The following is a 16575-nucleotide window of genomic DNA, read 5'->3' on the forward strand; positions in this document are numbered from 1 at the left end:
TTGGAAAGTCCCTGTGCTAGATACTCCCTTGGATCTCTTCTAAATTGTGAAACTATGGTTATATGACTAAGATTTTGTGATTTGGCTTCATTAAGGTGCAATGATTTCAGGATTCCCTAGCTCTGTTATTTAAGATTCTCTGATCATGTATCTCGCTACTATGCCTATGTCCATGAATGTAAGTAGCCGCTAGTATTTATTGTGTCTTACCACATGCAGGGAGTCGCTGGGCACTTCAGATCAGTGTTTCTTACTCTGGGATCTACCCAGCCACTATCAGACCAACTATCATTTAACAGTCACAAGAGTCCTGAGGGATGCTGGCACTCCCTGAGAAACAGACACAGGAGCAGGGTGAGGTACCTGCCCCAAGGCCACAGCTATTAAGTGGTGGTGGGCTCAGGATTTGAATTAAGACCATCTGACTTTATAACCTTCGTTCACAATCTCTACACTCTCTATGCCAAGCTCCTGAAATTCTGTGACCTCCACAATTTCTTTCTTTAACCTTCTCAGATTCCACTGTCCTAAGAATGCGATATTAGGGCTATAGGTGACCGAAGCCCCTTGCCGGGGAGTGGGGAAGAGACACACAGGCCCTCTCCAACAGCATATGCTGTCTGTCCACCCCCTGCCTGTCACTGGCAAAGGGGGACTCAAGGCCAAGCTGCCCAACGGGATTCGTTCTGCGACAACTTTTGGTCTTTAGCCAGGAGCCTGAGCTGTTCCGGGAGCTCTTAGGACTTTCCTTGGTCCATTGTAGCCCATGAGTAGAGCAGGGCCAGCCCTCTCTCATCTGTCCTTTCTCTGCTGGCCACACCCAGCACACCTGGGCTTGAGGTCATGGACAAGTAGCACTTTTCCCTTGATGATAACCATGGCAACAATAACTACCATTTATTGTTTCCTGTTTATCTGGAACTTTTCATGCACCCTCTGCCCTACTTCTCACCATAACCCTACGTGAGTTGGGCATCATTCTGTTTTGCAGGCACATCTTACCTCTTGAAGCCTCTGTTTTCTCATCTGTAAAATTGGATAATAGCTCCTGCTATACAGAGTGGTTGTAAGGATTAATCTATAAGAGGCATGTCAAGCATTTAGTGCACTGTTGGCGTCTGGCCCACTTTCAATCACTGCCAGTTTTTCTTGGTACTATTTCCAGGCCGCCCACAACTATGGACCACCTGCCATCACTCATCATCAATCTCAACCCATTTATGATTGTTTTATTTTGGTTTCAGTTGGTGTTCTGGGCACCACCTCATGTTAGTGACTTGATTTCAAACTTAGGGTCAGCTGAACTCAGTTTTTGGAACTTGCTCCAGGCATTGACGTTTCTGGCCTGTGTCTCTGGTTCTTGGCATTCACATGCCCTGGTAAGGACACGGGTCCAGTGAGCGGTCACCTTAGGAATTCTGGAACTTGAGGATTAAATACCATCATTATGTTAGGTGGATTAGTCTCTTTTCTCAAGTGACATCAAAGTATTTTTCTTTAATGTGCAGAGATGAACAGTTCTGTCTGTCCCCAGCCATAGTACTCTCGCTATGTAGGGGGAAAGTGAGGCAAAGAGGGGCGTGCCCAGTGCCCCAGAGGCGGAGCCACTGCATTCCCACCAGCCAGATTCCCTCATGTGCCCCTCTGCCTACTTCCCCAGGTTCATCTTCCCCACTACCCGGCTCGGGGCCGAAAGCCAGTTCAGCGATTTCCTGGATGGGCTGGGACCAGCCCAGATTGTGGGGCGACAGACGCTGGCCACCCCACCAATGGGTGAGTCTTCTTGAAGGCAGGGTGAGTAGGGTGATGGCAGCCATGCAGCGGAAGAGGTGAGCTCAGTGGGGGCCCTATGTGACTGAAGCAGCAGAAAGGAGCCCTCACTCGGTTTTCGTGCCAGTGAGGAGTGAGCACCACCCTCGTGAGCGCCACCCTCCTCAGAGAGCAAGGCCACTCTGCAACAGCTTTTCCAGCACCTTCCCTCCCTTGCTTCTCCACACACTCACACACTGTCCCACCACCGACTATGTGCCCAACAGTGCAAAGTGCTGGATGTAAAATGGTGAATGAGCATCATCACGGCCTTAACTCTTACGGAGTCTGTTCTATCACCAGTTCTCTGTGTGGCCTTTCGCAAGTCCCTTCTTTGAGCCAATTTCCTCATCAGTAAAATGGAAATAATACCTGCCTTAATTCTGCCATCCAACAACCATTTATTGAGTTTTTTTGATGCTTTGCATGAAGTATTTCATTTGCTTCTTAGGAATTGTGTCTTATTTTCTTCTAATCATGCCTTTTAGTAATTTCTCATCCCTCTTCCCTGCAACTAGGAAGTACTTCCTGAGATCTGCACTCGGTCCTCCACGCTGCCATTCTGGCTCCCTCCTTTCTCTCCCTTAGATAGTGGCTATGTTGGCTTCAAGCAGCATCTCCCAGACCCAGCTTCCCCAGACATGCCTCCTGTCTCCATCCCCCTGCCCATCACTCTGACTTCAGCAGCGAGTGTGTGTCTGACCCAGACATCCGCAGACCTCACAGCAAATGAGGAAGCTGAGTGCAGACAGAGCCCTGCCGTGAGCTATGCAGTTGGGCTGGGATTTCATTCCAGGCCAGGACTCTTCCCACTGCACTGCCCTGTCTTCCTCAGATGTGCTCCCACAAGAGCCTCTGTCTGTTGGAAGAAGGTCCCATGGGGATCCTCAGGGAGTGAGCGTCAGCTCTTCTCTGGCACTTGGGTTGGATTTTGCTAATTCCCAGCCCTTGCTTGTTAAGGGCCTGGGGAGTCTGCTTTTCCCAGCCCTAGGCCCAGCCAAGGGCTGGGAGGCAGTGAGAGGAGTCAGCTACGTCCGGAAGGCAAATGTGCCATCACAGCCTAGAACTGTGCACGTGGTGCCCTCTGGTGTCCCAAACTGGGAAGGACAGGTTCGCGTTAGCCCGTTTTGGGGATGTTAGTGAAACCAGGAGGAGATTAATTCCTGAGACATCCCCTTACCCCTTCCCCTGGGAATGTTAGGCATAGCTGGAGGGAGGGGATGAATTCTGAAATGTCTCCTGAAAATAATAAATCCCCATCTTGCTAATTATGGAAATACAAAGAAATCAGTTAACTGATAAGACTCCACACACAGAACTTGCCCCAGCTGGATAACCCGTTTTGTGGGAGCACAGTGAGCTGTTCTCAATTCTCCGCTGCCTGGAAATCTGCCAGCCTTCCCTCTGTCCTCTGGCAAGGGTAGGGGCAGGCCCTCGTTCCCTCCCGTCCTGGGCAGGCTCATCTCTTCAAACTGATACTCTTTAAATATTTGTTTGACATTTGTTTCGGGTTGTGGCCAAGGATTGCTGTGTAGAAGGTGAATAAGAGCCACTGAGCCCACAGCCTCCCTCTGTCTTGGTGACACAGAAAGCTCTGTGCTTAAACTTATGTGTTCTGCTATGTAAAACAGAAGCCCCTCAGTTAACCAGACTAAGATGGGAGTTTGACAGCCATTTGTTGTTCCCCAAGCATATCCCTTGAGGGTCATGCCCCTACCCCACCTCAAGAGACTTAGCAAAGCATTTCCCAGCCTCTTTAAAGTGGTCTCCCAAGGGCAGTTCTTACACATGCAGTTTTCTCCATCTTTGCCCTTTCCAGTACTATGGCACCTCTGCAGTCTGGCGTCCCGCACAGCGCCTGGCTGGCCTACCGCTGGTCTGGCTCTGCCTAACCTATCCTTCTTCTCTCTTGCAGGGGATGTACACATTGCCATCATGGACCGGAGCGGCCAGCTGGAGGTGGAAGTGATTGAGGCTCGGGGCCTGACCCCCAAACCTGGCTCCAAATCCCTCCCAGGTGAGACCGAGCAGCTGAGAGGGGGATTTTGGAAATGGGGTCCTTCCAGTGAAGGGTATGCAGCTGAGCTCTGGGTCTAGCAGGTCCTCAGCTCCCCACTGGCGTAAATCAGTATTCTCAACACTGGAGTCACACGGCTTGCCCAGAAAGCCAGTAAACTGGGGTGGGGGTAGGGGAAGATGAAGGAGCAGCGTTTGAGTCATCTCTTCCGCCTGCTGTCCACTGTCAGCTCACCCTGCTCACCTCCAGGATCACCTGGAGGTTAGGGCTGGGGTAGGTCACAGCAGTCTCTGCTGTACCCCACCTATCACTAAGTCTCTCCTGAACCCCTCCCCATCATGCTTTCTCCTATCCCTCAGCCACATATGTCAAGGTTTACCTGCTTGAAAATGGGACCTGCTTGGCCAAGAAGAAGACAAAGGTGGCCAAGAAGACCTGTGACCCCCTGTACCAGCAGGCTCTGCTGTTTGATGAGGGCCCCCAGGGCAAAGTGCTGCAGGTGAGTGTGACCAGGGTAACTTTCAAAGACTGCAAGTCATAATTTAAAATTTGTTTCACTTATGATTTCTTCTGTTCCAGGCACTCACAAGTGCATTAGTGCACATTGTCTATTTACTTTCATAGCCTGTGAGGTGTTCTTGCCCCCCGTTGATTCATAAGGAGACCAAGGTTCAGTGGGGAGGGGCGGTAACTCATTGTCCCCCAGGTGGTACCACTGGTAGGAAGAAGCAGGATTTGTTTGACCTCCGCTTTCTCCTTCCACCTGGTGCTGGTGTTTATTGTACAGCGGCTCCACCCTGCTCTGTGACAGGTGCTTTCTAATCGTGACCTAGCTTCATCCTTGAGATGGTCGTGTGAAGCACGACCCTATTTGATTCTCCCTATTTGACAAACGAGGTGGCAGCCTCAGAAAGATGAAGTGACTTGTTTGAGGTTTCAGCTAGCGATCTGCAGAGCCCAGTCGAGCCCAGGTCAGGGGGACTCTCACCCCAACGACGTGAGGGTGACAACGCCCTTCACCGTAGTCCTGGGCGGGAGGGATCATCACGCCCATTTCATAGATAAAGCGCCTGAGGCACACAAGATGTTACAGAGCACAGCGACGGTCAGTCTCTGGGTTCAGTCCTGGTTTCAGGGTCTAGCTCGACCACTTACTAGCTATACTAGGCCGTGAAGGTTAAACAAGAGATGCATGTAGAGGGCCTCACGGTGTGTGAGCCTCACGGTGCGTGGCACAGACAGCGACCCCCTAAGTCTTAACGGTGGTGGTGGTGGCGGTTGGCCTCTGAGGACACATAGGTGGCAGAGGAAAGGCTTGAGCCGGGGGCTGTCTGGGCTGCTCCTCTGGGCTGAGATGGTTCCATAGCAAGGGCCCTTGGAGTTGCAAACAGTAAGAACTGAGGAACTCTACAGTTCTGTGGGGGAAAGGCTGGTCTTGGATATACATACACACACACACACACATATATGTGAATTCCATTTGAGAAAAGGATTCACCGATAAAACACAAGTTTGAAAATCCCCGAGCTAGTCTAGTCCCCTCTCCAACTTTGATGGGTGGGAACACTGAGGTCCAGTGAGGGCAAGGGACTCGTGGAAGAGCGGGAACTGTGACCCGGTCCTGGACTCTCAGTGTGTTCCTTCCTGGGGATGGCTGTCATCTGAGATACTGGGAGGCTCTGGAAGTCAGACCCAGGTTCTAATCCATCTCTGCCACCGATTACTGTGTGTCTTTGGGTTAATTAGCCCCTCTGAGTGGCAGTTTTCTCTTTGTGGAAATAATAATACATAGCACCTCTGCCTAGATGGTTGCAACAGTTGAGATGATGAATATAAAGTCTATAGGAGGGAGCCTGGCACTTCTTAAGTGCTCAGTAAGTTGTTGCCTGATATCTGTCTAAATTCCTGTTGTCTCTGTCCCATCTGTGCCCTGGCGAAACCTGTAGGTTACTGGGCCCACTACCCAGCCCTGGAGTCGGGGAGGTGGCTCAGCTCCTCTGCCTTCCTCCCCACTGGCAGGTAATCGTCTGGGGAGACTATGGCCGCATGGATCACAAGTGCTTCATGGGCATGGCCCAGATCATGCTGGACGAGCTGGACCTGAGTGCTGCCATCACCGGCTGGTATAAACTCTTCCCCACCTCCTCTGTGGCAGACTCTACGCTCGGATCCCTCACCAGGCGCCTGTCCCAGTCCTCCCTGGAGAGTGCCACCAGCCCTTCATGCTCCTAAGGACCTCAGGAAGAGGCCGGGAAGGGGTGCCTGCTGGCCCCCCACCTCCTCCCCTGTACATAGTCAGGTCTTTCTGGCCCCCTCACCCTGCTGCATGCCTGTTGGCTACTGGGCCCATCCCAGCTGGCAGTGGAGACTGTAGTGTGTGCGCGTGTGTGATTGTGTGTGTCTGTGTGTCTGTGTGTGACCGTGTTCTATCTGTTCATTTGTCTGGTTATAGTCAGTCTTGGTGACTACGTGGGCTGAAATCCATGTCTGTCTGTGTCTTGTTGGAAAGAAACCCAAAGGACTATTGTGTGGATACGACTCCCTCTCAGTCAGGGGACTGAAGAGCAGGGTGTGGCCATTGGTCCGTCCTGCCTGTTCCCGTGCCAGGAGAGCCCACGTGTCTCCACCTGTACCTCCTCTTGGTGGTGCCTGCTTGGTTTCTGCCCTGTTCTTTGTGCTACCTTTGCCTCTCCTAGCGCTGCTGCTGTTTTCAAGGAATGTAGCGTCCCCTGCAGCTGGCCACACTGAGGCCCCTCTGGGAACCCTGACACCCCTCCTCCTACCCAAGCGTTCTGGCAGCTTTTCCCACCGAATGCATCTGCGACATGTAGCACGCTCGTCTAGTACCCTGACCAGGGCCCTGGGGAGCAAAGATGCCTGGGGAGCTGAGGGCTTGGAGATGGCTTTCTCCCTCGGGCTGGAGCCACCTCCTTCCTACCAGCGAAAGATGAGGAGGTCTTAGTTCCCAGGGTTGTTGGCCAGATCCCTTAGAGGGAATTGCCTTCTGTCTCCCTCCAAGCCACCTCCCCTCCAACATGCCAAAGGAGCCCTCCCAGTGGACCCCAGGTGGTGTGGACTGGAGGGTCTTGACATCCAGGAAGCTGGCCTCAGAGGGGATGTAATCTGCCAAAGCAGGCCGTCCCTAGAGGCACCTGTGTCCTCGCGGATCCGAAGGCTGGGCCTGTTCCCTGCTGGGCTCGTCCTGGTGGGCCTGGCCTGTGAGGAGGTACTGAGGGTATGACTGTTTGCTGGAATAAGGAGAGTGGGGCTAACTTGTTCTGAGCCACTGCTGAGAATACTGCCTGAGCTTTGGGGATCAGCTGCATGACGTCGATCATTTGGGACTCTATTTTTTTCTTCTTTCCTGGCCAGGGTCCCTGTCTGGGAGCTCAGACACACATGGGCTCCGGCCTCCTAGCTCCCTGGACTCTAGACTGTCACAGTCACCAGCTCTGGACAAGCAATACTCACCCCTCTAGCTCCCCTTGCCTTGTTGCGCTCCACTGCTACCCTCTGGAGCGGCCTGGCCTGCTTTAGGCACCAAAGCTGCCTCTGCTTTCTTTCCACCCCTGTATGGTTGGAGCTTCCCAAACCCACTCAGACCCTGACTTGATCTGACAGCTGGGCCTTGTGGGTGGAGATCAGTGCCTGACTGGATCTTATGTCCACTAGGAATCCTGAAGTCTGGCTCAGGAATGCTCAGATTTGTCCCTCTCCCTCCTCAGGTCCAGGGTGAATGGTGAGAGGTTGCCCAGGAGACAGATGTAGCAGCCCTCAGGTCCGTGTCTGGTGCAGAGGAAAGAGGCGGCCGGAAGAGTCATGGTGTGGGCCCGGCTCTCTCTGCCTCTTCCCCAGACATTGCTGCAATGACTCTGACCATGTATGCCAGGGCTGATCACAGATGAGTGTGTCATACAGGCAGTAAAAAAACACAATGACCTCCTGGGCTCCTGTCTCCTGCTGGAGCCTCTGTTCTCGTGTCGCAGACGAGACCGCTGGACGCATGGAGGAGGGGAGGAGGTGGCTGGATCCTGTTTTCTTTCTGCAGAAATTCTCTCCCATTGTCGGGACTGGGGAATGCATGCATTTCTCATGTTTCTAAAATGAGGTAAAGGGCTGTGTAGTATTTGATCCCAGGGTGGGAAGAGGGCAGAAACTTGCTCACATGAGGGTGTTTTATGTCTGGTCTATGATATGTTCACCTCTAGAGAGGTCACCCTCAGGATGGTGTGAAAATACACGTTGGGGTGATGGGATTTTTCATGACAGTGTAGACATTTGCTGAGGTAGCACTGAGTGATGGTCCCCCAGACCAGGCAGTCACCCCCGGGAAAAGGGGTTATCGTTGAGAGATATCACCCTCATTCTTCCAGGGTCCCCGAAAGACCATGAGAGAAGGCGGGAGCTGCCCGCGGAGAGGCTGCCTCTGGGTAGTGGGAAGGGCTGGTGTCCTTTGCCTCTGTGGGAAGGCTGCTTAGCACGGGAAGTTCCAGCCAGAGGTGGGCCCTGACACATGGGTAACTCGGACTAATCTGCCTGCAATCCCCAGCTGCCAAAACTGCCCAGGGCTCGGGCCACTCCACAATTCCACCTCTCTAATGGGAAGTAATTCCCATCCCCAAGTTGACCTTGGGAATTATTCTTTTTAACCCTTTGCACCAAATAAGCAATTAATCCCCACCTGGATTTTTCCCCCATGGGGGTGAAGGCTGATGTTGTGTGATGGTGACTGCTGGATTTAAGGCTCTGTTTCTCAGCATCCCGAATGTAGGGGCTTGCCTGAGAAGCCACTCTGGAGCTAGCCTGGCCCAGGAGAGGAGGGAGTTCAAGTGTGACTCCTGGCCTTCCCTGGGGTGGGGAACACCTGTCCGTTGAAGAGAGGATGGTGGGGAACGAAACAACGTAATCGCCCCCGAGTTCTCCCTAACCTGGGACTAGCTCGCTACCAGGTACCTGGCTCCAAATGCCCCCTTACCCCAGGTGAAACCAAGAGCTGATCGCAGGCTGGTGCTCTCTGACATTCCACCTTCTCTGTTCAGGCAGGATTCATGAAAGAGGTAGCAGAGACAGAAATGGGCCTGCAGCCATGCTGGGCTGTGGGCAGGGACCCTGACGAGTGATTCAGAGCATGTCTTCACACTGCTGCTCTGTTCAATCTGTCCCACTTCCTTCATAGGCTCCTTCCCTCCAGGGAAGTCTGTGATGGGTCTTTGCTATGGGCCCGGTCTTGGTTTGACGAGAGGGAGGTGATCCTTCAGGGATCACAAGCTCTCCAAAACTACTCCCCGCCTAGTCTCTGCCACCGCTCAGCTTTCCTAGGAGAGGAGCACTTAGGAGGCTCTTGGTATGCAGGAAGTCCCAGGCACGGCCAGGACTGGCCGAGGCAGAACCTAGAAGGTCCAGAGAGAGGGCGCCCGTGCAGCTCATCACTCCTGGGATCACTGCCGGTTAGACACGAGATCAAGCCAGTTCTCCCAGGGGCATGACACCACGAGGGCGAGCAGGCCTGAGCTCTTCTTTACTGCCAGCCTCGAGGTGAGCAGAATCCAGCCCCCACCCCCGCCTTTAAAGACAATAGAACCTTCCAAGGGTACTTCTTTGGAAACAAAATGTAGCACAATCTTAGACTGTGTTCCAGGAGCCCTGACACGCATCCAGGGTGCCTGCTCCGCGCCCTCTGCCCAGGAGACCTTTGTTCCTCCCCCTGGGGCTCCAGAGTCCCTAATACCTCCAATCCCCATCTTCCTCGGCCCAGAAAGCAGCAGGGCTTCAGTAAGGCTGCTCTTCTGTGTCTCTGATTGCTTCCTGCACTGTGCAAACTCTGCAAGACATGTCTGCCTTTGCTTGATGTAACGACTTGTCCTCCACCTGGGTGGAGAGAGAGGGCCCATCCTTCAGGGCCAGGGGGGGTGTCCGGCAGCCTTTCTTCAGTGGCTGCAAGGAGATGGAGAAGAGGCCCACTGCCCAGTCGACCCCTACCTTTGTCTTCCTCGCCTCAGCGTTTCCTTCTCCAATATCCTAACATGTAAAGAGGGTCTTTAAAATGCTGCTTCCTGTATGGGATTATCTTTCCCTGGATGATCAGGGAGGACATGGGAATGTGGACATGTCCCCTGCCTCCTCCCTCACGTCTGCTTTCACTCAGGTCAGAAGAGATTGGGGCAAAACAAAACAATCATGACTGAGGAGCAGGGGAGACCCACCTGATCAGGTGAGGCCTGATGGGGCTGGACTGGCCTAGTTTGGCTGGGAAAGGGTTATTTTGAGAGTGCCTGAGCATCTCAGAGCAATGTCAGTGATGCCAAAGAGAGCAACTTGGCCTCCTTGGGCACCAACTCTGTTGGCCTGCCTGATGGGGGGACCTTGTTCTCTGACAAAGGGCTTAATCTTCCCATGTAGCAAAGCAACCCCCTTCCCCCAACCCTGAGCTCGGGCTTTTGTGGGCCCAGCATGGCTGTGCCTGTGAGGGAAACCACACCAGAGAGAGAAACTCGTATTCTCTCAAGGGCCTAGACTGGCTGGGAGCAAGTGCTCGTTGAAAAGCATGAGTGCTTTGGCAAAAACCTTCTAGTGCTCTGGCTGGAAACTTGGCCAGAAAGGACAGGGGCCTTGGGCCCCCCAAGGAGTTCATGCCAATGCCCGGAAGGGTTCTTGGGACTGGGTTCCAAAGATCTTGGCTAAGAGAAATGAGCCCTGGGAACTCCAGAAGCAACCGAACCCACCCCATGGGTCAGGGGCCTACAGAGCATCAAAGGCTGTTACATAAAAGTTGCCAGGAACTGTGACCACAGGCAAGACTCCTCACTTTTCTGGGCCTCAGCTTTCTCATCTGCAAAATCAGAGTGTTTGCCAGTTGCTCCACGGTTCCCTCCAGGTTTTAAAAGTCTGATCTGGAGCTGGTGAGGGTTGCCAGCCTGGTACACGTGACACTTGGTTCCATGAGCTGGTGTCTTCCGGTGCCAGGTGCCCACGCTGGGCGCGGGTCCTCATCCGTCCACACCCAGACACTGCTTCTGACAGGAACTCGGGGATTTCACAGACTGCTTCCACCTCTTCGTGGTTTGTTCTCGCGCTTCTATTCTTGTATAATGATACAAAAAAGAATTAAGGGGTGTCTACAATGGACAATTTTCAAGGTGCTGATGTGATGTCACAACCTCAGCTGCATCCTGTGTAGGTCAGTATCCCCACCAGCCGATGAGGCTGCGTCGGTCCTCATTTCTGCTTCTAGAACGACATCCATGCGAGAGTTGAACATCTGAGAATTTTAAAGGAAATGCTCTCTGATGGGGAGAGGAAATTTATTTCCCTGCAAAGTGTTTTCCTTCTTAAACCACTCCTCTCTCCAGAATATCCTTCACCAGATGACATTGCAGCAGGCAAAGTGGCTGCTTCCTTAGGAAAAAGTTGGCCTGATGGTTCTCTCTACTCCTTTAGAATAAATTCACGGGAGGCAGGAACCCCTTTTTATAGAATTTCCAAATGCATCCTGCAAAGAAAGAGATAGCTGATAGGGACTGACAAGCACACTGTTTAGATAAGAAGCAATTAGCCTTTTATATCTGTGTTCTATACATTTTCTATGTGCAGCATCTTTCCAAACTAGTTGTAGCTCCCGGGTGGCAGGTGGACACCTGGGAAGGACTTGCCAGCTGCTCTGTACAATGTTCTTGCCAATTTCCTTGAGGAGGAAATTCTTCACATGGCTTCTGCATGTACAGTATTAGGGCAGCAAAACATGATTAAAGTTGGTTTGAAAATCGTTTCATGTGTTGCTTTCTGAAGATGGTTCTTAATTCTAGGAGAGAGAGAAAACAGGGTTCCATGTGGCTAAAACAAAGGGGAGGAGGACGCCTTGGCTGAGAGGCAAGACAGAGCCGTACATCTCAGAAAAAGGCCTGAAAAAAATATGACCTGGGTCTCTGACTCTTGTTCGGGAACTCTGTGACCACAATGATAGACCATGGAATCTGACTGGTCCAAGCAACTTCCAGGCTCTGACTCCTTGGGTCCCTGCTTATAGACCCTCACAGCTCCTGTTCCCACAGACTCCACAGGGATGCCCAGAGCCACATAGAGGGAAAGGAAAGATGGAGCAAAAGCCACTGTTCCTTTCTGTCTGAGCTCTTGGGTCTAGCAGCTCTGCTCCGGCATATGGTTGGGGCAGTCTTGCTTATTTGAGCCACACCTGACACAAGCAGGAAACATAGCAGTTGACCTCCAGTACTGTGAACTACATTAATCTTTGACTCCTGGAGCACACCTCCTTCAGGGAGGGACAGAAAGCAATGTTAACATTTAGTCCCTTCTGGTTAGAGCCATTGTCCTCCTAGGGCTGGGTCTAGGGATATAGAAGATGGACAAAGGAAGTGTAGCAGTCAGAGCATTTGATTGCTGGGGAAAGGCTGGTATTTTCCATTTCAAGAACCCTCCAGGTGACCTCCACTGCTTTGGCTCTGGCCCTTGGCTTTGCAGTTGCAGTGGGCACCAATTCTTACGGGAAGGTTCATATGAAGTCTGGTACTCCCCCAGGGTTCTTTCTTTTACTTGTGTTCCACTTTGGCTCTCTCCCTGAGATAGTCCATACACTTTCATGAGTTTAAGAACTATGCTTCTAGCCAGGAAAATTCTTTCCCAAAATGGAAAAAAAGTGGAAACAAAAACTGAGATCCAGAGAAAGAAATTCTGAAGGATGTTCTTTAGACAGAAGAAATAGAGTCCATGCCCTATAGGATTATTGGGGGATTAAAATAAGAATATGTTTCAAGTGCTCAGAAAAGTACCTTGGAACATAGTAAATGCTTTTTGTTATTAATAAGAAAAATGATCCTAGATGGAAGGGCTGAGATGCAAGAAGAAAAAGTGAGCAAAGAAAGAGGTTTTTAAAATCCGTAAATATTAACATACTTATATCGTAAACTATAATGTTTAAGTTGTGAAATTAAAACATATAAGTATGAATTAAATATTGGATAGCAATAGCATGGAAGTTGGTCCTATGAATGATCTTGAGGAAACTGAAGACATTGGACAACCTCATGTATCCATTCTTAAGTATCCATTCTAAAATCTAGAGTAAATACTAAGAAGATAGAATCTAGTAGATGCAAAAATCCTAAATACAAACTGAAATCCAAACGTATATTAAAAAATAATAAAGGATAATCAACTGGTATTTATCCCAGGAATGCAAGGATAGTTCATTATTATCAGAAAAAAATCATCACTGTAATTCACCACCCTAATAGACTAAAGGAGAAAAATCATAATTATCCTAATGCAGAAAAAGCATTTTATAAGGTTTAATCCTATTCATAATAAAAACTCTTAGCAAATACAACATAACCTTATTAATTTGATAAAAGTAATATACCAAAAACCTACAGCAAATATTATGTTGATGGAAACACTTTAGACACATTCTCTTTAAGATTAAGGTCAATACAAGGAGGCCCACTATTACTGCTAACGTTTAACATAGTTCTAGGAATCCTGTACAGTGCCTTAAAGGGCAAAAGAAGAGGTGTAAGCATTGAAAGAGAACAGGTAAACTCATTTACAGATAATTTGATCACTACCTAATTTTTAAAAAACAGAATCAATTATTAGAACTAATAAAAGAATTCAGCAAGATTGCTGGACACAAGGTCACCTTACAAAAATCAATTGCATTTTTCCTATAGCAACTATAACTAATAGACAACAAGCAGATATCCACAACAGCAATTTAAGTTATTAAGTATTTAAGTATTTAAGAACATATAGATCTCTATAGAGAGAATGTTCACATTAATAACAGCGTTGATGATCTGAATAAGTGAAGAGACATTCCCTGTGTTTGGATGGGTTTAATATAAAGATATTAACTCTCCCCATATTAATCTATAAATTCATTGTACTCTAAATAAAAATTTCAATTGGTATGTTAAGAACTACTTACTCTACTACTTATATGCAATAATATAAGTCCACAAATAGTTGAATAAATTTATGTTTAATGAAAAGAAAAGGAAACTCAGACTGACACATATATATCTGAGAAATTAATATATGACAAAGGGGACACTTAAAACAATGGGGGAATGAATTGTTTAAAATATGTACTAGGAAAACTGGTTCACTATCTGGACAAAAAAATAATCCATGCTTAAACCAAGATACAAAGATGGTTTGATAGACCCAAAAATTGAAAGGAAAAATGTAAAATTAATAAAAGGAAATGTAAGAGAACTATTTTTATGAACAAAGGGCAAGGAAGAACTTTTAATATATCAAAAGCACAAATCATACATTAAAAGCTTTGTAATGTGATTACATTAAAGGTAAGGATTTCTATTTAATGAATGACATCATGGACAAAAGCTAACAACAGATTACAGAATAGTAATTTACAATGTCAAAAAATGGCAAAGGATTAATAGCTAGAATATTCACGGAAGTCCTTCAAATCAACAATTAAAAGACAACAACCTCAATGAAAAAGCAAAGGAAATGAACAAGCAAACTCCAAAAACTAATAAGCATACGAAAACCTCAGAATCATTATAATCAGGGAAATGCTAATTAAAACAATAAGTTATCACTTTCCCCCTATAATAGACGGCAAAAATTAGAAAACCGGGTAATGCCGAAGGATGACAGGAACATGGAGATACTGTCGATGCAGCCAGATTGACGGAGACCAATCTCACATTACCTGGCTCAAATTATATGCACTGTTGGTGGGAATGTAATTTGATGCAGCCACTATGGAAAACAGTAGGGAGATTCCTCAAAAAAAAAAAAAGAATTACCATATGATCCAGCATTCCACTTCTAGATATTTATCCAAAGAAAACAATATGAATTCAAAACGATCTATGCACTCCGATGTTCATTGCAGCGTTATTTATAGTAGCCAAGACATGAGAACAACCTAAGTGTTCATCAACAGATGAAGGGATAAAGAAGTTGCAGTATGTGGTATATATAATGGAATACTATTCAGCTATAAATAATAATGGAATCTTGCCATTTGTGACAACATAGATGGAACTTGAGGACATTATGCTCAGTGAAATAAGTCAGACAGAGAAAGATGAATACCATACGCTCTCACTTATATGTAGAATCTAAAAAACAAAAACAAACAACAAAAAACAAGTTCATAGATACAGAGAACAGATTTGTGTCAGAGGTTGGGGATAGTTAGGGAGTAGGGAGCAGGCCAAATGGGTGAAGGGGGTCAAAACTTCCAGTTATAAAATAAATAAGCCATAGAGAAGGAATGTACAGCATGGTGAATGTAGTTAATAATGCTATATTATTAATACAGCTATATTAATAATGCTATATTGCATATTTGAAAGTTGCTAAGAGAGTAAATCTTTAAAAAATCCTCATCACAAGAAAAAAATATTTTTCTAACTGTATGGTGATGGATGGTAACTAGACTTATTGTTGTGATCACTTCACAGTGTATACAAATATCAAATCAAATATTGTACACCTGAAACTAATATAATGTTATATGTCAAGTATACCTCAATAAAAAACACTAACCCTAAAATTTAAAAAAAAAGATAAATTGGACTTCATCAAAATTAAAATGTCTTTTCTTTGAAAGACACTATTAAGACTCCTAAGATGACAACTTAGTAAGACAACCCAAGCAAAAACGGACACAAGATTTGAACAGTCGTGCCACAAAAGGAGATACACAAATTATCAAAAGCGCATGAAAAGATATTCACCACCTGTATTCATCAGGGAAATGCATACCCACTACAATGCCTAAAATTAAAGACTGACAATATCAAGTGCTAGTGGGGATACGGAGCAGCATTTTTGATGGAAATATAAAATGGGACAACCATTCCATTAAATAGTTCGGCAATTATACATTTCTTTCATACTTACCGCATGACCCTGCAATTTCATTCCTAGGTGTTTCTCAGGAAAAATGAAAACTTATGTCCACCCAAAGACAAAAATGCTCATGGCAACGTTATTCACAATTGCCAAAAATTGGAACCAATACAAATGTCTAACGTATCTGTCAGGGTTCAATCACAATACAGAAGCCACACAGAAATTCAAACAAGGAAATTTTAACGTTAAAAAGTATTAACACCAGCAGGGGAGAAACTGCGAAGGTGGCAAGAGGGCTCTAGAGAATATTAAAGGAAGGAACAAACTGGAAAGGGGCCCTCTCCTTCAAGCTGGGATTCAAATTTGCTGGAAAACATGTAATGTGATGTGAAATGTGCTGGGAGCCCAAGCCAGGTTGTGCCCAGGCTCCAGACCAGCAGAAAACAGCCCTCCAGGGAGCCGGTGGGCAGAGGCTGGCAGGTTGGTGCGTAAAGGATTGAGAGCGCCAGGAGCCTGCTCACCAGCAGGGTTGGTGCAAGCCTGAGGTGCTGAATACGTGACAGGAATGAGATGGTCACTAGGCTAGGCCTGGGGCTGTGAGCTCCCAGGCATTGTGTGCTCTGAATGCACAGCGGGGGCAGGACGCTAATGGATGTCCACATGCATGTGCCTTTGGCAGCAGTGCCATGGCAAGAAGAGAAGCAAAACAGAAAAGCGCACCGGACCGGAAAGAGGTTTCTTCACCTGCCGTGTCCCTCCAGCGCCATCTACTGACAAAGCTCAAACGCTGTTCTCACTGCAAAGGAGAAATGCTTGAAGGGGCTATCCCACTACGCAAAGCAGGTAACGAAGCGTATATTTGGAGTTTGAAAGGCAACAAGGTGTTAACTGTCACATCT

General features: G+C 48.0%; 2 protein-coding genes across 7 annotated transcripts in view; one reads left to right on the plus strand and one right to left on the minus strand.

Annotated features, from left to right (window-relative positions):
• The window catches only part of RIMS3 (regulating synaptic membrane exocytosis 3), a 37826-nt gene extending 26237 nt beyond the window's left edge, over window positions 1-11589 (plus strand). Inside the window, exons 5-8 of the mRNA XM_081056260.1 lie at window positions 1661-1773; window positions 3725-3826; window positions 4186-4325; window positions 5846-11589. Coding sequence (XP_080912386.1) covers window positions 1661-1773; window positions 3725-3826; window positions 4186-4325; window positions 5846-6058 — 568 coding nt within the window. The 3' untranslated portion in view covers window positions 6059-11589. The remainder of the gene's footprint in view (window positions 1-1660; window positions 1774-3724; window positions 3827-4185; window positions 4326-5845) is intronic.
• The window catches only part of LOC308500821 (exonuclease V-like), a 64803-nt gene continuing 59409 nt past the window's right edge, over window positions 11182-16575 (minus strand). For 3 of the 6 annotated variants that reach the window (XR_013993789.1, XR_013993790.1, XR_013993791.1), the window contains exon 4: window positions 11496-11624. The gene's annotated coding sequence lies outside the window, so the exon portion shown is untranslated. Of the gene's footprint in view, window positions 11316-11495; window positions 11625-13806; window positions 14938-16575 lie in introns of those variants that run through there. The other 3 variants (XR_013993792.1, XR_013993793.1, XR_013993788.1) reach the window with 2 other exon arrangements.

This window comes from Rhinolophus hipposideros (assembly GCF_964194185.1).
Source record: "Rhinolophus hipposideros genome assembly, chromosome: 8".
NCBI lineage: Eukaryota > Metazoa > Chordata > Mammalia > Chiroptera > Rhinolophidae > Rhinolophus > Rhinolophus hipposideros.